General features: G+C 38.6%; 2 protein-coding genes across 3 annotated transcripts; both read left to right on the top strand.

The window, feature by feature from the left end:
- The first annotated feature begins 593 nt into the window (after positions 1–593).
- On the top strand, positions 594–19,378 carry LOC136425999 (CTD small phosphatase-like protein 2). Of its 2 annotated transcripts, none has more exons than XM_066414918.1 (14): positions 594–700; positions 7,193–7,292; positions 9,091–9,207; positions 10,154–10,376; positions 10,770–10,874; positions 11,236–11,346; positions 11,977–12,112; positions 12,744–12,855; positions 13,109–13,195; positions 13,401–13,463; positions 13,778–13,857; positions 14,347–14,473; positions 14,683–14,778; positions 15,327–19,378. In XM_066414918.1, exons 2-14 carry the CDS (start codon positions 7,209–7,211, stop codon positions 15,390–15,392), a joined length of 1,407 nt encoding a protein of 468 aa, XP_066271015.1. In that variant the 5' UTR covers positions 594–700; positions 7,193–7,208; the 3' UTR covers positions 15,393–19,378. The 2 variants fall into 2 exon arrangements, with proteins under 2 accessions (XP_066271015.1, XP_066271014.1); XM_066414917.1 differs by having other exon boundaries at positions 10,154–10,385.
- A 107-nt stretch (positions 19,379–19,485) lies between these two features.
- Positions 19,486–22,628, top strand: LOC136426000 (uncharacterized). The gene is made up of 3 exons (XM_066414919.1): positions 19,486–20,507; positions 20,613–20,711; positions 21,213–22,628. The coding sequence occupies exons 1-3, from the start codon at positions 20,372–20,374 to the stop codon at positions 21,605–21,607; spliced, it is 630 nt and encodes a 209-aa protein (XP_066271016.1). The 5' UTR covers positions 19,486–20,371; the 3' UTR covers positions 21,608–22,628.
- The last annotated feature ends 1,968 nt before the right edge of the window (positions 22,629–24,596 follow it).

Genomic DNA, 24,596 nt, shown 5'->3' with positions numbered 1-24,596 from the left:
AGTTGGTAGCCTAAGATGAAAGAAGAAGGCTAGGAAGAAGAAACATAGTTCATAACTCTGAGCTGAGGTAGTCACAAGAATTATGCTGGAATTCATTGGTATCATTTGTGGAGGAAGTCAGTTGCACCTGTGATATGAGCACCCTAAAGCCATCCAGAAATTCCCTCGTGCTGCAGCGCCTTAAAAGTCTGCTGGAGGGCGCTGCTGCGTGGTCTTCATCATTGACCGCTACTGTGATACGTCCATTTATCTAATATCTATTTATGATACGTGATACGTCCATTGTTGTGATACCTTATTTGTATACTGATCATTTCATGTATCAAATAACCAAACAATTCTTTATTTCCATTTAAACTTTATTGTTATTCACCATCCTGTAAAATACCAGTTGCCAACTTAATTCCAACAGAGATTTTCAGGTAGGGATTTTCAAAGTCTTTACATCGACGAGGAATGTCGAATAAACTTTTACTGTACTGTATTTGCAATAAATGGTGGCGGTCGCAGCATTTTTTCCTGCAATTATTTCACAGATTGCTAGAGGTCTCTGCTAGACTGTGACACAGTGACTGCAGTTTGTTGTACGATTAATAGGGGACGCTGCTAGACCGTGAAATTCCTTCAGACATGCGCGTGCCTACATCCGGGTCCCGGCACGTACGCGGGAAATGGCAGCTGAATGGTAAACAATCTCTAGGTGAGTACGCGTCCACTCCCATCTCTTTATCCTCAATCTTACGCCTTGCTTCGCATCGTAGCGCTTCGCTAAACAGTAAGAAACCTTCGCGACATCCTATTCTATCGTCCTACGGAGTTTCATGTCGTGAAGTTTCCCAGATTTCGAGTTTTTCGGCGAAGAAATCGTGACAAATTCAAAATGTGTCCAATTTTTGGTGTACCGCCTCCCATTATAAATTTCCTGGGTCGGCGTCCTTCTCAGCTGGGTTTCCCTTCCGTAAACTCTTCTGTCCGCCGAGACTTTTTATCAACATTTTAGCCACTGTGTTTACTCTCATATTATGGTAGATATTTCAGCTCTGTTTGCCGTAAAGTAAGGGATTTTTTCCGGAGAAAAAAGTCATGACGTGGGCGTTTTTTCGAAAAATCGGAAGCGTTGTTGTTGCTTGGATGATGTTTGACACAGACGGGAATTTTCGTGTAGCGCGATGCCACAACTTTCTCTGAACTTTCTAGTACATTTAACTACTAAATCTGGCAAGAATTTAACGGCTTGTGTCAAGGAAAACCTTCAAATACAAACTGGCTTTTCTGGTCGGTGTTTTCCATTTTCGCTTTGATGCAGAAACGTTTTTTCTTCGACCAACTGAAGAAGTTCAGCATGAATTTATATGTATGAAAGTGGTTCAAGAAATTCTTTGATTCCTTACAATTTAAAAGTTAACTTTGTGTTTATGGTTACTTCTAAGTCGTCGTTTTTTTAAATTGTGAAGTCTAGAAATACGTTGCTGTTAACGTAGTTGGAGGTTTGGTCGGAAATTATTAATCGTCTATTCTCAGATTTCCTCTCAATTCTTTCATTTTTTTCTGTTACTATTCAAACTCTTAAATGGTTTGTAATAACTGTTGATGTGTTACTAATTTAGAAAGTGTGCAGTGGAGTTAGAGTTGTTTAAAATGTGAAATCAGCCGTGAAATCTAGACACAAACTTGTCTCACTGGCGGTTCGGTTTCAAATCTTGCCTCATTTGCATATTTGCCAAATTTGCATAATGTCTGCAAATTGCAACATCTTTCTGTGCATAGTATGATATCAATTATTTTAGTCTCACATTTTAAAATCTAGATTAATTACAGTAAATTATAAACTAAAAGGAGCTAGTAATGTAAATGATTTTTCAACATATTTGGTCATGACATTTTTTGACGTATCAGTACTATCAGTATCACCATGATTCATGAAATCAGAGCGTTAATATTTATAATCCATAGGAAAATAGATCCTAGTACACAGTACTGGGCTTGAGAAGATTGCTATTAGATTTGGCATTTGAGTTTCTAGTTCAAATTTTTCTTGCCATTTGGCAAGGTGTAAATCATTAACTTCATCATTCAGAATCAAATATTTTTGTTTCTTGGCAACGCTGTATTTGATATCATTTGGGTATTTCATTTTTTTCTAGCTCAGCCTCTAGTTAAATCACTTCTCAACTTGTCCTCAATTTAAATCAATTTTCTTTCATTTGGTTGTAGCTTAACCAACCTTTATGTAAAAACTATCCTTATCTTTCTTCCTAAATATTGTTAGAATTTCCTATTCAGTACAAGGTAACAAAACGTGCCATCATCGTTGATGTAAAATTGTTCTAAAATGATGTTAATCAAATTTGAAGCAAAATTTCTATGTCATTGGCTCCGTGTGGCTGCAAGCGTTTTGAAACGACCCCCGTCAGCGTTATTTATGATTGAGCCCCGATGTTATCATAGTGAAGACTACTTCTGGAACCAGACATGTTACAACTCGTCCTTCAGACTAACTATTACGTTGCGAGGTACCCTCGAATCATGAGTCCCTACAATTTACTTTTGTAACCCCTGCATGATCAGTAGTACAGTCTGTCCCAGGTAAATATCTAACCTGATGGGTTGGTCTACTTTATTTTTTAGGGAGGATTTTTTTAGATACATGTTCGCTATAACCTATATCCTGTCAATCACTTAAAGTTATAGGAGCAGCTTATTTGGGCAAGGGGAGGACTTAGATTTATTGATGGAGTGTTGGTCTAACAATCCTTCAATCCCTTTGAAATGAATGGGCTAGTCCATGATTTATCAATCCTTGCTGAAATAAGGGAGGAACCATTCAGGTCGTAGGGGTGTTGTTCTGTATGTTGTGTTTTTTATACTAACTATAATTTGTAACAATTCAACTTAGCAGGTAATATATATTTCGGAATGATGTACTTTTAACCAGAAAGATTTAGTGGACTTAACTTTAAGAAACATAAATATTCTACTGTTAAGAATCTCACAAGTCATCTGGTTCAACCATTGGAAGATCTGCAACTAGGCCAGATGTGAGCTATTAAGGTCACAAGACACAAATATTTAGACAGCAGGGCGATGGCCAAAACAAGTAAGTAACTTGGTTGTGGTCAGTGTTAGGGCCAAACTTACATGTACAAATCTACCTGTTTTTGTACTGTATAAATGTCGAACCATACAAGTCAATGTATTACCAGTACACTGAAGGTGTAGAAACAGTGTAGAAATGTTCCCAGTGGTTTTATTTTCACAGTGCCTCTCATTTTCTCAACTGTACTAAATTGTGACATGTTCTGTCTTGTGCAGTATTGTTTTGACTGCAGTTAGGATTATAAAGTTGACCTTGTTCAGAAGTGTGTTTGCTTATGAGCCAAAGTTTACCCTAAGGGTGTATCATTAGATGTCAGGAAATCTTAACTACAGGTTTCAATTTTACTGGTAAATGATTATAGTGATTATATCATATTCAGTTAAATACAGTTACTGTAGTGTATGCACCTGGCCCCCACCCATATGCACCCACTTTTGTGGTACCAAACTTTAAAATGCTGTGTTTTTGTTTTTCCCAAAGAAGGCCAAAAGAGTGCTGCACCCCCTGCCCAAACCATGCACCCTTACAAACAGAAAATTCTAATTGACCAGAGATGCCACTAGCCCACTTTTGGCCACAGTCTTCAACTGTGACCTATCTGATTGTAATTTCCCCCCTCAAGTCAAGAAGCCTTGGAATGCCTCATTTTGACTTAAAATTCTCTAAAACTCCACAACTCCACAATTGCTTCCTTGCAATGCCCCCCCCCCCCTAGGAAAATCCCTGCGAATGCCTACATCTTTCAACCCACTAGATGAAGTACACCTCCTAACAGTTGTGAAAGGGCACTTACTCAACTGCTGTCAGATAAATGAGTTGTTGTATTGCCTATAAGTTACAAGTGAATGAACAACGTCTATATTCCCCATAGGTGAAATCCAACTCGAGCAGCCATCATTATTTTTAGCACAGCATATTTACAGATACTTCGTCCTTGTGGAGAGATAAGGGAGGTTATGATTTAGCATAAAAAGTGACACCCTTGTCTTACTTATGTTTTGTATTCCTTGGCAAAGTGTCAAGTGCATAGTGATTAACAGAACCCTGTGTTCTATCTGAATGCTAATGAGCATGACTGGCAGGAACCCTGTGTTCTATCTGTATGCTAATGAGTATGATTGACAGAACCCTTGTTTTTGTTGTATGCTAATATTAGTAATAAGCACTTATTGAACGGTTATGCCTTGACCCTTAACTTACATGTACCTTTTGTTTGAAGATTAGATTGTTAATTGCTGCGTCTAGTACAAGGCACAGTGTTAAAGAATGTATGGTCTCTTTTCTGTCTTTAAGTAAAATTATCTTTAAAAAAACACTTAAGCTCTAATTGCATTATTAGGTTAGCAGCATAATGATATTTACTCTTTATATGACCTTTCTGATTTTAAGTATATATGAGTGTTGATTTTCAGACAGTAATATACTACAAATATTATTACAAGTTTTATTCCGGATCCAATTCCGTTGTTCCAAGGTGGGCAGGGAGACCAAATTCTCAATTACGTGTAGCTCCTTTCTAAATTTTTATGTAGGCAGCTTTTTGTATATTCATAGTATGATACATACTTGAAAATAGATTAATGACCTATCCAGTTTTGATAGACCGATTCCCAAGCGAACCGTCAGAATACAGTATTACAGTTTCACAATCACAAACGTTAATCGTGAATATAGAATATTCTTGAGTTGTGTAAATTAATTTTGCCACATTAACAGTTAGTTAACATTTCATTATTTTTTTGTCCCAATATTATTATGTTAACGTTATCTGTTTTGATGTACAAGATAGGATTGCTGAGTAATCATGTAGACCAAAAAATGCTGACGAATCCTCGATCCATTTATTGATCCATCGTTAAGACTTCCCATAAACGTAGCAGAAGATTGATGTCCTTAGATTCGGGAGGCAATGTTTTTCATGCATGATGTAATATCAGACATGTCGTGTGCTGGTATACATGTAGAATGATCTTGATAATGTAACAGTTGTTCTCTGCCCAAGTACATGTTTTACTTAGTATTTATTTTCTTGCATGTTAAATTGTTTCATGTATTTTTTTTCTTAGAACCAACAAATTGGCCTAAATCATGATTTGTTTGGTGTACAGAATGAGATAAATACAGAAAACAACAAAAACGTTAAATTGAATTTGAAGTGCCAAACTTCACTAATACACCTAGCTATTTCTTGTGGAAATGCTTTTTTGTACAAATTTGTTTCAAAGTTATTATGTGAGCTTCAATTTCCAACCAGGTATCATAAAAAGCTATTTGGATTTAAATTATACTGAGTAACCATATGGTAAAGAGGACAAGCCTGTTTTCATCAGAAATATACTATTAGGTGGAGCTCAAAGTAGTTTATTTGATAGAAAATGTCGTTAACTGTCGTAAAAAACCTACCTAAAAATGTGGAGTCAGTACTAATGGATATTGGGGGCATTTTATTACCACATTATAGAAAAATTACGATACAATCTTGCGGTGGCTGAATTAGATCAACTGTTACATATACCTAAGAAACATGGACTATTCCTCTTCAAAAAAAATAAGACTCTAATTTTGTCTAAAAGGAGTATCGTTGGATTGTATGAGATCAAGGTATGATCTGATTTAGTTTCTGTGCTCTCTTAACCTATGGCTAGATCTTAGCACAATACTTTCTCATATATATTTAACCAATGTGCATGTGTATAGTTATGGATATTGTTTGACTTATGTATGTTCATGGCAGGTAATTTTGTATCTGTGACACTAGTGTAAGGAAATGTGTGAAGTGAATCAATTTGTCTTCTCAAATTTAACTGTATAATTTCCAGGGTATTGCTATCTTGTGTTTACTAGAATGACAGCAGCTATTCCGCATCTTCAAACATATGTCAGAAATTAATTTAAAGCAACTTCTGTAATTCTGGGATAGTGCCAATTATGCTTAGCCATGCTGTCTAATCTTAATGTACTGGTGTAACATTTATGCTAGAAATATGTCAAATGAATTTCAAATCAATACCGTCTTTACAATTTAAGGTGACTTCTGTTAACCATGATATTTCTGGGGTAGTGCCAATATTACTTAACCATGCTGTGTAATATTGTATCTGCGATGTTTGTATAAAATATTTGTCACAAATGAATTTCAAATCAATATCATCTTCACAAATTTATAGTGACTACTGAGTACTCTAACAGTAATGAGTCTGGGTTATTGCCAATAGTGCTTTGTAATTTTATACGTATACAAATTTAAAGCAATTTCTTTCAACTGTAACAATTCTGGAATAGTGCCAATAAGACTTAAGCATTCTGTGTAGTCATGTATCAGGCCTGTGAACCAGTAAATGATATATGTGTGCTGTCTGTACTACAGTAGGCAGTGATGTGTTGTGCATGCTTGGGTAGTCCTCTGGTTCGTAAGGGTCTTCATTAAGATTCTGTGGATGTAGGAAGATGCTGAGATTACTTAAAGATAGGGCTGGAGTGTGGAGTGTGGACTAATTTATTTTGTTGGTTCTTAGAAAGTTAAATTTAACAGAAATAATGCTGAACAACACAAAAATTAAACCAGATTCTCTGGTCGAAAGTGCCTCCAAAAGAAATAGAAATGTTTTAGGCTAGAATTTACTCATTAGCCCCTAATGTTGGACAGATGGCTACCACGTCAAATTAAAAGCAAAACATAACCAGTAGAATTCGAACAAAATGAAATTAAAATGAAATTAAAATGAAAGAAATGAAAAGAAAAAGAATAGACATGGAACATGTCTATTCGTTTCTTTTCTTGTAAATAAATTAAAAACACCTACAAAATTTTGTAAATATTTGCAGTGGTTTTACTGTCGCGATGCCCCTCAACGGCGAAATCACACCATCAGTATATTTGTCCACAGTGTTATTTCAACCGCAAACAAAAAACAATGCAGAGACCTCCTTTTTCAGCCCCAGAGTTCTAGTAATATGAAATTGAGTCCCCGCAAACAGAAATGAATGAACAGTACAGTACGCAGTTTCAAACCTTGATATATTTCGAGCAGACATGTATTCATGCCCATTTTTGTATATTTCAAACTTGTGACAGTTTTTTTCCTTCTTTCGTAGATAACTTTTCATTAGTATGAGACGACCACCCGTCCCTGCAGGGTACAACACACGGGACCGGTCGGCAGGGGGCGGGCGCAAACGCACCAGGAGCAGCCAGGTTGGTTTGTTCTCTCCTGTTGCCATGGTTACTGACAACAACGTAGGCTTGATTCTGTACCATACATACTAGTAACCACAACAGTAAAGATAAAGCATTATTGCTTAGATGCCAGACAACCAATCTTTGTAGTTTCTATTATAGATATAGATATTGGGGGTCTTGTATCCAGGCCAATAAAGCATTCCTTCTAGTAGTGCATTGCAGCTTTGCTACCAAGCACACCAAGTCACCCCTACTCTTCTGGATAAAAGTTATTTTGTGTCAATAGGAAAAAAAATGTCTGGATAAAAGTTATTTTGTGTCAATAGGAAAAAAAAACGTCTAAGGGACCACCAAAAAGAGGTCACATTGGCCAGGTGGTCCTTATGTAGAGGTGGTCACTTGTACAGGTTTGACTGTACCTTGTAAATTCTATCCCCAGGATTTGGTGGGTCAGACACACCATTATTGTGCAGTTAACCACGTCCCTGGCACCCACATAGTTGTACAGGCCAGTAGTAAGCTATCTTATCTTGCCAACTGTATTTGATTGAGTCTGATGTTTAAACAGGATGGAGGGCTGGTAGTTTGGACCCACGCCAGGTGTTCCAGGAAAAGTTGTGGTGCCAGACAGAATTACCTAACATGGCTGGAAATCCCACCTGTATAGTCAGGTTCAAACACACACACGCTTCTCACAAACAGATTTTTGAGATAGTAGAAAATGTTTTGTTTTTTTTAGATTTCAATTTAGCCGCCCAAAATTGATTTCATATTACTAATATGATGGTCACTTCTTTTGACCATATGTTGTAAATTCTATGCCCAGATATGATACAAATACATGCCAAATTTTCGCAAAGCAATTTTTGAGATAGTAGAAAAAGACAACAGATTATGATTATAGATGGTACTACCAGAAACAGCTCTCATCGTTGTTTGTTTTTTCCTGAACTAGAATGGAAATTAAATATGCAGGTAAGAGTTGTCTGGTGTCTGGTAATTATAAATGTTACTTATACTGGAAGCGGGTATGCAGAAAATAAGGATTTAAAGCCCTGCATAAAATGTGGAAAAACAGCAAAATCACATCCTTATTGGGTTTAAAAACAACCTTTTTCCATTTTCTCTAGATTATATTGATAATCTTGGGCTGTTGACACGCGGAAAGAGTTATGTTATGTTGCAGAGGCAGACATGCATGAATGCATCTGACCTTTTCTTCCCTGCTGTGTGTCATCAATCATAATAGTGGCATTTGGGCTGCAGTTTTGATAGAACCTGCTAGGTGTCCTCGGGATGGTATGTAGCTGCTGTTTGTTTTTCTGGGAACAGCTCAGAATCGATGTAATGAAAACATTCATAATTCTGCCAAGTAGCCAAAGACTGACACAGTTGGAAACTAATGCAGCATCTGTAATCCCTGAGATAGTCACACTTCAGATATCAATGTGTTTAAGACATTTTTGAAAAGCTCTTGACAACACTGTTTTTAATCTAAGGGTGCGTGGTGGCTTGTCATTGAAATCATGAGTCTATAAGTCAACATTCCAGGAAAGTTTTCGCCTCTCTAACTTAAACTGTCTATATGACAATTTCATAGAATAACTTACATTCTTAATTCGAATGTGGAAGTACGTTTCCATGTATGTTTTCAATTATTTTAACTTCTTCATGTGTAATTGGAATTTTAACTTGTTTAAATGCAATGATGTCGTTTGAACGGCAAGGCGCAATTCAGCCTCTTAATGCAAGATTCTTGTTTTTATTGACAACAAACCATGTAATTGATTGATTGATTGATTGTCTGTTTCAGGAGTCGGAGTCGGAGAGTGATTCCGAGTCTTCTTCATCGGAGTCGAGCGAGACAACCCCAGAACCCACTGGTATCTTCTCCTCCATCAAGAACCTCATCTGGAGCACACCCAAGATGGTGGGTGTAGATCAGATTACCAGTCCTGTTCTGACTAGACTAGAACACTGATCGATTTGAATTTGGAAAGACACTTAAAAATGTTGAATCCCTAACAAGTCTGTAAAGTCCAGTATGTCATTAAAGGACTTTTTAGAGTCAGAGTAACAAAAGTTCACTGTTTCTTGTAGTTTAACACATTTCATCTGGCTTTTAGTGTATTTCATGACTTATAAAAAGATTCTTTATGTTCAGATGTGTTTTCTGTTTTCCACCTTACTTGAGTTCCTTTCTTTCTCTCCTGTGTTCTTTCTGTTTCTTGTGTCTTTAGTTCGCTTTCTGGGGCAAAGAGACATCGGTAAGGAACTGGGAAACTGCAAAATCTGTTTATTGCTCTTTCTATCATTTTCTTGCTATCTTTTATGTGCTTGTTTTTAGATAAAAGATTTGTGTAGTTTCATCTTTCACTCCAGTCATGCTTGAAAAGTCAAACCTGTACTACAGTGACAGTGAGGACCACTTGGCCATTGTGGTCACTTTTATGGCCCCTAAATTTTTCCCATTGGCCCAAACATGAAGAATCCTGTCTGTAGTTGCCACCTGTCTAGAGTGACCCTTTTCTTCAAATCCTTGGAGTGGGCCACTACAGACAGGTTTAACTATAGTAAAGTATATGGCCAACTACTGTAAATGCAGAAATGTTCACAGTGGTTTTATGTTCGCAGTTTTCGCGGTGAACTCTTTACCGCGAACTTAAAACCACAGCGAAAATTGTTTCCGTTAGGTGACTGTAGCGCTACTATTGTTTCAAACGCTAACTTAAAACCACCCCAAACACGCCATTTTCTCGCTGCCGCAAAATTCAATCCCCACTAGCATTTCTGCATTTACAGTATTCTGTATGGATCTGTTTGCTAGTGTTGAAAAGAAATTCTTAACTCATCAAACAATGTTGATTCCCTTGCAGGGTGATGCGAGCTCCCCTCCGAGAAAGCGACGTAAGGAAGTGGTCGATGCTGACAGCACGATCATTTCCTCCACACCCGTTGGTGGCGTGAAGACTCGCGCTGGGAAGCAGGGGAAGCGAGGGAAGGCAGCAAAGAGGGGGAGAGGTCGAGCTGCCAAAAACGTAGCAGCAAAGTCGCAGGCGGCAGATACGGAGCCAGACGAGGAAGGCTCTGAAGCTAAGGGTAAAGAAGGTGCGACGTTCGCATGGTGGTCATTCTTCGGGCCGTCCCACTTCAAAACGAGGGGACCATACTTGCTTGTCTTTGGTTTTTGCTTGTTCCAACTTTCTATGTAGAAACACTGTCTAGATTCTGCAACTTACCCCTTGAAATCAGATATGTTAGTGCTTGTTTCTATAAAAAAAGTGTGGAGCTCCCTTTTCCTCAAGTTATTATGAAATAGCTGCTTCTTATTTCAGTATAAGTTGCTTATTAAGTTCATTGTACTCATCACAGTTTGACTCAGACTTTGGTGTTGAAAATGCTGCAGTACTACTTAGACTTGCATGGTGGCGCTTGAGTACTGTCTTTTTGGCCCATGTCACTTATATCCACCTGTTTGAATCACTGTTACAGTTGTGACCAGAGCTCAGGCCAGAGCTAACCCAGACGCCACTCCAAAGAGAACAACGCTTCTTGGAACTCTCTTCTCACCAGTCTTCTCATTCTTCGGGCAAAACAGTAAGTACTTTGCTGGATAGCTTCAAAGAACACTTGCAGCTCAATGTGCAATGTTTAGGTGTGACAGGTTGTTTAGTGTAATATAACCAGCTGCTGTTGTGCTGCATGCCTGCTAAGATGGTGTGTTTCGCCGAATGGCAGATATACAGGCTATACAGATACAGAATTAGACATTACCTGTGTAGTGGACATTGTGGACATTTTTTTTTATTTGTTTCAGTTTAGACTTTTGTATTTTCCTTGCCCAAATTGTTTCTGCAAATGTTGTATTCTGAACCAGTACTAAAGTAAGTGTTATTTAGTAGACTCTCATTTCAAGTTGGGCCAATGGAATTCTAATGTCTGTTTGCTGTCTCTGCAGGTGCAAATAAAGAGAACACAGACGAGGCGAACAAGGCTGAGCTGGACCAGGTCGCAGAGGTCGTCTCCACGACAACTGATGATGACCCCCAGGAGGGGTCAACTGGAGCAGGTCAGAGTTCATTTTGTAAACTACATCAAATTAAAATCAGTGGCTACTTTTGTGTAGTTTGCCTTAGCTCTGGTTCGAAAACAACAGGAGCTATGGTCTCTTTTACATCAACATTGTCTATTTTCTTCTCCTATTACATTTATGAAGGTTAGACATCCAGGTAAACAATATATAAAGACAAATACAATGCTAGCAATTCTTAACTGGGAAAACTGGTTGAACATGTCAAGGACACTAACTTGTAAGAAACATATGCAAATGTCATATAAATGTAAATCATGTTAGGATAGTTCCTATGGTAAGACAACACCAACTTTTCCTATTGTGTTGTCTTCAATGTATTTGCATATCAATTCATAGTTTGTGGTTAAAAACCTGCTGACCAACAAATCTTCCTCAGTCACTGATGAAACGTAGTGGATGCTACTCGAAACGTCTGACTGTTTCCAAAATCATATCCAGTTGCTTGAGTAACTGTTTTTTTGCATATCTTATTACCTGGATGCCTACCCTTCATTGATGTAACATTACTTCACAATTTTGAAGTGTTGAAAATGGACCACAATTATTCAGTTGACGAAGATATCTTGTTGCAATCGTACAATAGTTTCTCTCCGCACCTTTATCTAGTTGGTTACCAGGATGAGAACCAGCCATGCGAGGTTCCCGCGCCCATCTGTCCGCAGACAGAGGACCGGTACCAGTACGTGTCTCCGGAGGAGGGCGCTGACTACGTCATGGACGATGAGTGGGAAACATTCGACCCGTAAGTTTCTCTGAACTGTCTTTGGGGGTTAGAATAGAAGACCTCACAGTCATGCAACTCCTGAAAAATGTACCCATGTTCATATTGCTACATGTTAGTACTGTAAAAACTAAAATGAATACAATTACTTTTGCTGTGGTTTTATTTTGCAGTGGAAGGGAAAACAAGGTTTTTGCTGTGTTTGAAGTTCTGCACTTGTCTGATGTCTGAAGCATGGTTGAATTGCAAAACACTTATTAGTTACTGGTTTTATGAATTGGCTGTAAGAGGTCACCAGGAAAATAAATCCTCCCCAAACATTTCAAGATTCACAGTAACTGTTGCTGTATTACAAATCTGTATTGTCAAGTCTTTATTTCCAAGAAGTCATTGAGTGCTGAATGAGATGGTTTTAGAAAAGACTTGGTGGTCTGCGAACTGACTAGCGTTTAAGTTTTGGAACATCTGTAAAATGTGCATGTGTTTTCTAATGTAGTAAGCACAGTCCTTGATACTGATCTTATTTTTTTTTCTACCACTTGTAGCTGCTACTTATATCTGATTTGGGATGCTAAATTCTAAAAGTAGTAAAAAAAAAGGAGTAATCCAGGAAAGCTAGAGGTTTGAAAAGTTTTGTTTGCCCTGACTACAGGTACTACTTCATCAAACACCTGCCCCCGCTGACTGAGGAGATGAGACAGAGACAACCTGCGCTCCCGCTCAAGACACGCAGCACGCCAGAGTTCTCTCTCGTGCTGGATCTGGTAGGTCCAGTTCTGTTTCACTAGTGCTGGATCTAGTAAGTCATGTTTTCTCTTGATGAACAGAAAATGTAATGCATGCCAATTTTCAGGCCCTGTGTCTGTTGTGAAGTCATTGCATTTTTTGACAAAGGCCTTTTCAGCAATTTTACTTATGGAAAATTCATTCAAATATGTGGGAGAAAACATGCAGCTGTCTATTATAGAAATTCTAGGAAAGCTGATGACTAAACTTTCTTCCCCCTGCTTTATCCAGGATGAGACCCTTGTCCACTGCAGCTTGAATGAGCTAGAAGACGCTAACCTGACCTTCCCCGTGCTCTTCCAAGACGTCACGTACCAGGTAAGAAAAAGATTTGTAAAAGTAGGGAAGTATACCGGTTGTACTGCTTGTCGTGATGACATAGATCCAGTTTTGCTCTGTTAAAGTTGAGTGTTTCAAGCCCTGATAGGTTTTGTTTATGTTTAAGACGGCTACTAAGATTTAACTAGAATCTTTTTGCATTCGATTGGAAAACAGTTTGTATAAAGATTTAATCTATTTCCAGGTGTATGTGAGAACAAGACCGTACTACCGGGAATTCCTGGAGAGAATGTCCAAGTTATATGAGGTGAGACACACAGTTTTGTTTTGTCCATTGTCATATCATCATCCTTCAGTTACTCTGCTCAATGTCAAAATCCTGGTGCATTTCAATACACATTTTTGCTGTTTACCACTAGTTGGGTCCAGGGAATTGCATGGCATTTCAATGGACATGCGAAACTGTAACTGTATATCCAACAAGTTGAATGCCCATTTAGCTACTTTTCAAGTACATCATGACCAGTGTAGCATTCTAAAGTGTCAGAAAATGTATGAAAGACAAGGATGGTTGAGGGCTCCTTTTGCAGTTTTGTAACTAATAAAATGTTGTGTTTTCAGATCATCCTCTTCACAGCTTCCAAGAAGGTTTATGCAGACAAACTCATGAACATTCTAGATCCCAAGAAGGAGCTAGTTAGGTGAGTTGTTACAGAACTGTTGTTACATACAGTACTCACTGTATAACTCACAGAGTCTGTGGGTTATGACTGAAAATATGAGGATATGATGAGGATATGCACTGTTGGGGGGAAGTATAGTCTAATCATGATGTTATTTGATGAATTAATATGAAAAAGTAAAAGTGAACCAGATCTCAAACCAGTTTAGCTCAATGAAACTCTGAATGTGACAGAGAAGACAGACAATATGTACAGTATTTACAGATTTGTTGTACCAGGAAAATTCTCCTAGCTCTTTAGACAAGTACAATGAACAGCGGACCATGGCTTAACGTCCCATCCTGACTGTGACTCTTTCCATTAGCGTACATGTAGGGTGAGTGACAACAGCAGGGATTCAAACTCTAGATCCAGAGGCAGTGTCACTAACTATATGCATACTAACTAAAACAGATGGGCTTTCATGTAGATTGTAATAACAATGTTCATGTTTCTTTATTGTCCCAGGCACCGGTTATTCCGCGAGCACTGTGTTTGTGTACAAGGCAACTACATCAAAGACCTGACTATACTGGGCCGAGATCTCACCAAGACCATCATCATAGACAACTCACCGCAGGCGTTCGGCTATCAGGTCAGCTTTCACGCTCTCACTATCTGGTTTATTTTCTGTTGTTCTCTGTCTCGTGAGGGTTAGACGTGCTTGCACATAGTTGCCATGACTAGCTGGATATTTCACGATATACGGTACAGATTGTTCAGCTTGAAGAGAAAATATCTCATCTTGCATTACATGTTCTATTTTGTACCATAAACCAAATGATGATGTGTTTGCCTCCCCAGTTGAGTAACGGCATCCCCATAGAGAGCTGGTTCATGGACAAAAACGACGTGGAGCTGAAGAAACTCATCCCCTTCCTCGAAACTGTCGCTAAGTCGGTAAGGAGTCCAGTAACTTTTTCTCCATTTTGTTAGAAACAATCATATCATGTTGGCTCCAAACTTTTACATGAAGTGTTTCAGTTTTCAGTGATTGTAGAATTAGAAACAACACTTGGTAAATGGTAAAAAGAAGCTTTTTTTCTATCACTTAGCTTCAAACCTATGAAAATCTGAGGGCAGGAAATGATAGAAAACTACTTTTAGGTGAACTTTGACAACTATAGCTACCTGAAATCATTTACTTTTGCAGTAGTTTTATTTTAGGGTAGGGGGAAAAGTAGGATTTAACTGTGTTTTTGATTCCTGATTGAAACAGTTTTGTAGTACAGTTGGAGTAATGCATTTGAAATGCATGATATTATTCATGCCGTCATGAATTCGCGGTAGGTAGGTCACCATGAAAACAGCAAAAATAAAACCACATGAAATGCTAAAAGATTTACAGTATGTGGAAATATCAACTGCAGTGAAAGAAAACCCAGACTGAAGAAAATATGGCACTATTGATAAGTAGTATAATTAAAAAAATGTTTTCTTTCTTCCAGGGGTCTGATGTTCGCCCCGTGCTGCAAGGTAAATACCGTCTGCACGAGTTCCTGCCACCAGACTAAAGCTGGCACCATGTTCACACGCACAGATTCCAACCGTGACAACCTACGCTCGGCACATCTGCAAAAATCCACCCTGCCCACCCCTATTACATAGTCCACGGTTCCACAGTCTTGTATGTGTGTGTTGGATGGAGGACTGTTGGACTTTAGAATAGGGGTGTGTGGGGTGGATGGATACAAGGAACATGCTAATGAATAGTACAGCAGTTCTGGTAGGAAAAGGCAGCAATATAGTCATTGTAAGCTGTAGAACGATCTTGTCCTTGTTGACACGTCTTTCTGACTGAGGGAGCTAACTTTTTTTGCTGCCCGTGTTTCAATTTCTCCACTTCGCTGTTTTCAGATGGCAAGTTGTGGTGTACTGACATTAAAACTGTTTGTTGGGTCAGTCCATTCTTTGTGTCAGTTTCTAAAGAACTGAAGAGTGTAAACTGCTTTGAAATTTTTGATGCAATGAAATGCTCTCAATGTATAAAATGACTCCTCAACTTTTAGTCTCATTATCAAGTCACACTGCTTTCTCATTTGGAGTTCTATTTTTACCCCTTCAAATTTCAAAAGAATGGAATATCCCTCAAGTTTCAGTTTTGTTGTTGTTGATCAACAGCACAAGGCGTGGCCTGTTATGGTAGCCACAGACATTGTTTGAGTATCTGGTATTTCAAACTCTTTAAAGTTGTGTACAAATGTCCCTGTTATGCTTTCTCCTATGAAAGAGCACCTTGTAGCCTACATATATTTGAGGTTAGCTCTGCTGAAAAGGGATGCGAGGTGACTTTGCATAAGAGAATGCTGTTACATGGCATAGTTGTGCCATCACAGTACACCACAGTTTTTGCTTGTCTGAAAATTTGGACTTTTTGCATGATTTCTCAACTGTGTAACTAGCGTTCAAATACGTTCACCGTAGATGTTTTTCTATGTTTTACCGTGTTGAAATATGCTTAGTTCAAACTGATTTTACCTGAAAGGTTTACATCTTTTAAAATTCAATGTTCTTTGAGGTTTTATTAGTAGTTTCTTCTGCTAGAGAAAAGTTTGTAAGTAAAAAAGACATTTAATTATCTTTGGTAGGTCAAACATGTAGGGAATTTTATTGATAGTTTGTTTTATTTCTGTGTGTTTTAGTGGAAAGTTATATTTAGGTTTTCGGAACTATGCTAGTTTAATGATTTTAGGAATTCTTTCCAATTCTATCTTGCCGGGATAGAACTAAATTGGCCAACATAAGAAGACATGGAAAGAGCTAAAAAAAGTTTTGATTATTAGATGCTTAAATACTTTACCCTAACATCTTTATCCCAAAAAAATTCACACTATTTTTATCTTCATCTCTTGAAATTGTGATCAAAATGTTTTGTTTCAAAATGATTTTGTATGACAGAAAAATAAGAAACTCTTCAGTTAGTAGAAACTTGTAGAATGTGTAAATGTTACTTGGTGTATAAACTTGTAAAGGAAAATGATAATCATTTGTTTGTTCAACTCACTGTCTGTAATGTGATTAACTGTTGTTATGTCTATCATGGTAACAGCAAAATGACACTATGCGGTATGCAAAACATTAGTAAACTTTGTATAGCTGTAAAAAAAGTCCTCTCAAAATCTTCAGGTGGCACCTATTGCTAAAATTGATGTTTGAATTCCCCCGTAAAAAAGGGAGATCAAGTGAAAAAGAAAAATTACTAAGCAGCTTATTGTGTAAATGAGACACTCAATTGTACAGACTTTGTTTGGTGTTAAAACAACGTTTGTAAGTACAGTACGCACCTCAAGATTTGAATAAGTTGCATGACTTATATCTCTGTTTCGTGTCTGGAAAAGTATCCATAATTTGCGCTGCATTTCTACATCATACAATTTGGTGCCCCGAAAAAATTTTTCAGTGGCATCTAGAATGTAAAAATGTGCACGTTTCTTGGTGCTCGCAAAAAATTGGTAGTGAGAATTCAGCCGTGCACTACTTCGTTAACAGAGGCCTGCTTCAGTGGTGGGGAAAATTGCGACGAAAACCTCTCTACTTAATGTTGTATCTGTGCACTTTGAGTGTCGAAAAGTTGTCCTGATCACATGTAAATCATCATGGACCAGCTTAGGGTTGTCCCTCCAAAGGAAAGAAAAATGGATCCTTTGTTTTTGTGAAAAGATGTGCACAGCTCTAGCCCTTTTTATTGTACTGCTACCAAATTGATAATATGATTGCATTCATAGACTGCTAAACACAGTGGGCGACTTTTCAAACTGTTCTTGCTTCCTATTACTTTTATTTCTTTGCTTAAAACAACCTGTAAAATCTCATTAACAAATTGAAAAAGACTGTCTAATATTGTTGAAAGTGTTGGTGTAGACATTCTGCCAACAATTGTTAAACCGGTTATAGGCCAGATGTTCTTACTCTGATGGTCTCGTACTTCCCTACCACATACCTGCACTGTCCTCAGATTGTATGATAATTAATGCATTAATTTTGGATTTATAATGCTGTCATGTTTAGTGGAAAAGGTTTCAAGATTCAAGTAACAAATCTAGGCATTTTTAGGGAAACATTTTTTTTTCAACAAGAAAGCAGTTGAGTCACTACGTGAAGACTTGTTGCACTTTTTCTTTTCGTTTATTTGTTATAGGAATTCTCATGCTAGAAGTGTTATGCTTTTAAAGTCTGTAGTAACTTTTTTCTGTGTAGCCTCTACCAGGCTCTTTGTTGGTAATCAATATAAGAAGAAACTGGAAACATATGGCTGGAGTTGTTCCCTTAAAAGGTCTATCTGCTCTGTAGTAGCCTAAGGTGTCTGGAAGAAACTATATTTTGTTAGTTGTTTTTGTTGTTGAATATTACTATTACAACCATCAAACATGTTCTAAGTGTAGGGTACAACAGTATTGAGGCTACAGTCATGTGGAAACACTACCGACAAACTTAACTGGAACAAGTACATTGCATGTTCTTGTAGCTTTCTTGCGCAATAAGGCAAACGTTCTGTGTATGTCACTGTGTACGTCAACAAGATGGCTGCCAGGCGATCTCAAACTTAGATTAGACGGCTCCATGTTGAATCATGGGAACACGAAAATAATCAGGTTATAAAACTCGTTCAACATTCCAAGATAGATCGATAGATCAGCGTATACATGTAGGAAAAAAGGACCCTGTTTATGTCCATGCACAAAGTTACATTTTAAAAATTTTGTAGTCAGCTTTTCTGAGAGAAGTTGTCGGCCATTTTGTTGACATTGTTGAAGGTCAAATATGAATGTATGCATGGGTTGTTAAAAAGGAACATTTTTGGGATTCGTGTTCCGTTCCTAGATACTTCATTCAGTAGACAACGATGTATCAGTGACGATGATGTCATCAAAATGTTATTTTTGTAAAAATTTCTGTCTTAAATCTAAGGATATGCCACTACTAGTGCAGACAAAGTAGAAATGTGTAATGTTAATTGATTTATTATGACCCATGCTCTTATGTTCCACACTGTAGTTACAACGGATAGCTACGCTGATTCTCCTTACTAGTGTAATCTGTAACTTTTGTTGCATTTGTCACACTATTTGTTTGCAAGAAGGTTTATCAATTTCTCACAAGCATAGTTGCAGTATGTCAGTAACAATTCCCGACCCACAGTTATTTTTGGTTGGTCCGAAGAAAGCCACCGTATTTCTAACACCACTTCAGTCCATATTTGCAATGGCGGCATGATATCCATAGTTTTTTCCCATCTCTGGGTTCAATTTCTGTTTGTCAGTACATGTATCTGTTTAACCGCAAGTTTCTCCGCAAAAAGAGATGAAAATGTTTAAAAGCTATCGCCCAGGCCAACGCTGTATAGTAGAAGGGTGAAACACAAAGTAGCCTAGTGGATGTCTGCACATACAAGCTAATCAAACTACATGAACGGTTCTATACCTTACTGTATGTAATCAACCCGTTTTACTTGTGTATTCAAATTTGTAGAATAGTGGAATAAAAAGTCTGTAAAAGGGAAGGTGACTTGTTTTGTTGAGTTTCTTTGTCTTTTGGTGATAGTGTAAGATTTAAACGTTAACCTGGGTATAGACAGAAGCCATTGACGAATGCCTTTTGCTATCATATATCGTATTAGTTGGACATGAGTTATATAATGTAGTTATAACAAGTTTGCAGAATGTTGCGTCAATCAGAATAAAGGAAATTGGAAGTAGCAAATGTATAGTAGTAGGAGGTGTCTGGGTATAGACAAGCCACTGGCATTTATGACCTCGTAAGTGTACATGTACTTGGTAGCAGATTGTGGGAAATGAGCTATTTTAGCTATAGGGAGTTTGCAGAGTGTTGTGTCAACTTTAATAAGGGATTAACTAAGTAGCAAATTTAAATTTTCGAATGTTGAAAATGTCAGCTTATTAACAATATCCTTGTCTAGAGTGGCATATAAGTATAAAATATCATTCACTTTTGAGATCTTACACGGGAGCTATTTAGAACTGTAATCAGACAAGTGTCAAAATGGAACAGTCATGAGAAAATTTATTATGACATTTGGCCGAGAAGTTCCCTAAAGAGTGTTGTGTCAACTTTAATAGAGGAATGAAAGAGGTAGCAAATTTAAATTATTACACATAGCCTTTCATATAGCAAAGGTCAGCATATTAACGATATTCTCACGTAAAGTGACTTGTAAATAACTACGGTTGGTTCATAAAAAAACTTAATTTGTTACAAAGTAGAAAGTGGTCGAAATGACAGTCATGATCAAAAGAATTTGTCAGTTGCTACAGACTGTAATCTTTGGCAGATGCTATAAGATGTTGAACTGAGAGGCTTGGTCAGTGGTGTGTCAACTTTAATAAAAGAACAAAGGGAATCGGAAATTCATGATCTGAAAGGGCAGTTCATTTTAAACACTTCATTGTAAATAAAGGCAGATGCACTGAAGGTTTAAATACGAGCGTACTGTAGTCTTGTAGCCATACTGCCGACCAGCCTGACTGTCGCCACCATGCTGTACCTGATCCTACTCATCACTGCTGTCTGCAGCACTGCAGTCCATGGAACAGCACAAGGCGGGAACCAACAGCACCGTACCTGGCGAGCCTTGGACCTGTGTAAGATCAGGGAAGGATGCCGGGGAATCGGTGAGTGTTGAATGCTAATACTCGGACCTAGGTAGACCTCTCATATTCTATCATTTCAACCTCGGACCTAAGTAGACCTCTCATTCGATGATTTTCTACTTGCAGCTCTGACCAAACCCAGCCCTGATGACGATGTCAGTTCGATGAAGGACCTGTGCAGAGCTGCAGGGGACAAGCTTAACTCACTCGACCCAGACATCTGTGGTGAGTACAAGGCTGAATGGGCATTTGGTGGCTCATCAGTATACCTTTGCTTTCTTGTTGCATACCAACAAAAGAAGACATAGAAAAGAAAACCTCAGGTTTGTGAAAAGTTTGTGGGAAGTTGGAGACATGAAACTACATTAAAAAGAATGAAGATTGCAAAGATAAAGTAGCATGTTTGGTCCCATTTGTTAATCTCCTATGTCCTAACTTTCAGTGAGTTAGGTTCATGGTCATTTGACAGGCCTGAGACAACTAGGAAAATGCAAGATGTGGTCCAAAACCAAATATCACAAAAACGCACAAAAGAAGACATTTAAATGACGATGACAGGCAATATTTCCTTCACCCTCCACCCGTCGTTATGTTGTTGGGAAGAAAGATGTGACAAAATCGGACCCATTCAGCTTTGTACTCACCACAGATGTCTGGGTTGAGTGAGTTAAGCTTGTCCCCTGCAGCTCTGCACAGGTCCTTCATCGAACTGTTGTTTCCCTACAGAATCACTCCTGTCTCCAGAGGCAGAGGACCAACACGACAGCGAGAAGCCCCACCCAGGCGATGTGGATGGGCAGCTACAGCTTCCTCAGACCTACCTGGCCTCCCTGGTCCTCAGCGGGCGCACAAACTACTTTTCCGACTGTTCTGAGATCCACACGGCGCTATCCCTGTTCAATGCTGTGTCTAGTGGTGTTTACGACATAATGCCTGTAGGTCTAGACAGCCCTATCTCTGTATACTGTGATCAGACCACAGATGGGGGAGCTAGGGTGGACGGTCATAGAGGAGGTTTGACGGGTCGATCGACTTTAACCGACCTTATAACGACTTTAGGTACGGGTTTGGGTCAGCCAATGGGGAGCAGTGGTTGGGGTTGGAGAATATGTACCGTTTGACTGATCAGGATGCGTATGAGATGTATATAGAGTTGGAGGATTGGGACAGTGTGGTCAAGTACGCCAAGTACTCGTCATTCTCGGTGGGGAGTTATTCCAGCTATCGTCTGTCTGTTGGCGGGTACAGTGGGACCGCTGGGGATGGGTTCGGCTTATCACACTCATCATCTAGCGCGTACCTAACGGGTCAGGCTTTCAGTGCTAGGAATTCAGACCGGGATGCCTATAGTGGGTCCTGCGCTAGCAGTATGAGTATTTACACGGGCGGGTGGTGGTACAAGTCCTGCGGTGCGTCCGCCTTGAACGGCCCGTACCTGCGCCCCTCTGACCGTACCAGTCATAGTGGTTATGGTATCTATTGGCTCCAGTTTGGAGGCTCCTATAGGACCTATCTGAAAAAGTCAAAAATGATGGTCCGTCCTTCCAACTTCCAACCGTGAGTTACCCGACGCTAACCCAGCTGACAGGTCGAGGAGACACAATGGTCGACACAAACCCTTACCCTATGCTCACTCTGTAACTGTGTATGCACAGCAGCATGGGTAGTCGTATTGATGTCCATGCGTTTTCTTTGAATCTGTAGAATTTAAAAAGTGATAACTTACATGATAGATCCTTGTAGAAGACTCATAGACAAGCAATATAATCAATGAGAAATTTTATATTTTCAGCTATAGCACATCGCACAATGTTGATCACAACATGTCTTCTGAGATACAAACACACGTCATGAGCAGATGTATCATTATGCTAACGGATCATAAAGCGCGTACTAATGCATCCTCTTCAGTTCTTCATAGTAGTCTGAATTGACATATTCTATGTGCTAACATTGTTAGACACGCAAGGTTACGGAATTTATGAATCTTGACATATGCCAGAAGTTTATTGTCTATGAATATGGAATCATTCTTTATCAAACTGATGCCTTTCCTTATGTATCGTACTCAGGATAGTTTGCTATGTTTGGAACATGATCCCTGTCAGCTGCGGCATGTGGTTTATGTCACAATAAAGTACATTAGACTGATGACGTATACAGTCCTTGTTTCTTTGTCGTTTTTGCTCTGTCCTGTTCATACCATAGCAAGATACGTTTATGGGCTGTTTCACGAATATAAACAAACTACATTGTATGACATACCTAACCGTACCATACCATACCTAACCGGTAGGAGAGGTTTCTGGAAAAAATTACCGTTTGAGTGTGTCTAATAAAATGGACACATCACTTAAGGGATTAGAAAATCGCCATGGTAGGTGAATCGTGACTATGACTATAGACAGTAAGTACGTTGCATTTCATGGATCCAGACAGAATTGCGCGCATGCGATTTGATGATAACACACCATTACACATATGTGTTAACAGATATATTGGTGAGAACATAGACAGTACATGAAAAGTTTGCAAAGTTGTGTATCGTCTTTGATGCAGGAATGAATTAAGTAGCAATTTTCAATTCTCACCTTGACTTGCACCTAGGAAAGGTCGGCTTATTAACGGTATCCCCTTTCAAAGTAGCTTGCAAATAGTACAAGATGTTTATGACCTGGGTAAAAGCCTTGTATATCTCTGTTACCAACCAATCGAATCATCAAAATGCCACAGTCATGACAAATGAGATCCATTGATGACAACATATCCCTTTGGCAGAGAAGTTTGCCGAGCATTTTGTCAACTTTCATAAAGAAACGAATTGAAGGAAGTGCCAAGTCTCCATTCTTTGTAGGTTTGAAACTTTAAGGTATGATATCGCGTTTCTCGTTTTAAGCGGCTTGTACAAACAGCAGCTGTATTCAGAAGTTCTGTAGAAAAAGTGATGTTAGAGTAATTTCTGGATGATATAACTAATAATGTATCTTAAATGCCATGATGATGGTGTCATTGGTATTATGAAAATTTGTTCGTGCCTACTGAACACGTTTCTATTTTGGCAGACGGTACAAAATGTTCAGGTGAGCATTATGTCAACTTTAATAAAAGAACGAAGGAAGTGGAGACTTCACGTTGGCGCACGTGGAAGATCAATTTGTTTTCAATGGCATGTAGAGTAGATTTTGAATACCGGTAGATGTGCACGAGTTCTGTAAAACAAACACATAATATTGCTGTACGGCAGGTAACCATGCAGAGGAACATTCAATAGGACATCAAATTCCTTCGTAGAGCGTCTCTCTCAGTGTTGTGTCAACTTTAATAAAGGAATGGAGGAAGTAGCAAAGTCGCGTATGAAAGATCAGTTTATTCTTAGGCATTTCTGTCTAAAGTGACTTGTAAATAGTGGCAAGGTTTAAATACGGGCGTACTGCAGTCTTGTAGCCAGACTGCCGCCCAGCCTGACTGCCGCCACCATGCTGTACCTAATCCTAATCATCACTGCTGCCTTCACCGCCGTCTGTTCAACAGCACAGGGTGGAGACCGTTGCGCACAGCAGCGGTCCACCTTGGAACTGTGTCTCATCCGAGAAGGATGTAAAGTAATAGGTCAGTTTTGAATACTATATAATATATAAATGCTACGACCTCAAATACCGTTGTTTTAGTCCGGGAATGGATACTGTGATATCTCGTAAGTCTGGCAAACTATTGGAAAAGTTGTACAAGGTAGCTCTATGTCTAAAGATTGTAGGAAACCAAAATACAACATTTAACGTTACTTCTTATATTATGCAACAATTATAGTATTATACGCGTTCTTTCAAGTTGCCCTCAACATATATCCGTCTCTTGTCATTGAGCATGAAAACATCAGAAATCTGGTTTCAGACTCGAGATTTTTGTCACAGGGTAATCTAATGATAACTGCGCAGTACTAACGTTACTTAACGTTAGATGTTAATTGATTGACACCATCATTGTTGTTGTTGAACATCGGATAACGCTGCGTTTTACTTTTATACAATGTTTAAAGTCACACAATCTAATTCCTTCAACATTCACAGGGGTTCTGCAGGGTCAATTGCAGACGATGCAAAATCATTCAAT

This window comes from Branchiostoma lanceolatum, chromosome 19 (genome assembly GCF_035083965.1).
Source record: "Branchiostoma lanceolatum isolate klBraLanc5 chromosome 19, klBraLanc5.hap2, whole genome shotgun sequence".
Classification (NCBI taxonomy): Eukaryota; Metazoa; Chordata; class Leptocardii; order Amphioxiformes; family Branchiostomatidae; genus Branchiostoma; species Branchiostoma lanceolatum.
The sequence above is the reverse complement of the archived record's forward strand: the minus strand, read 5'-3'. Positions and strand labels throughout refer to the sequence as shown.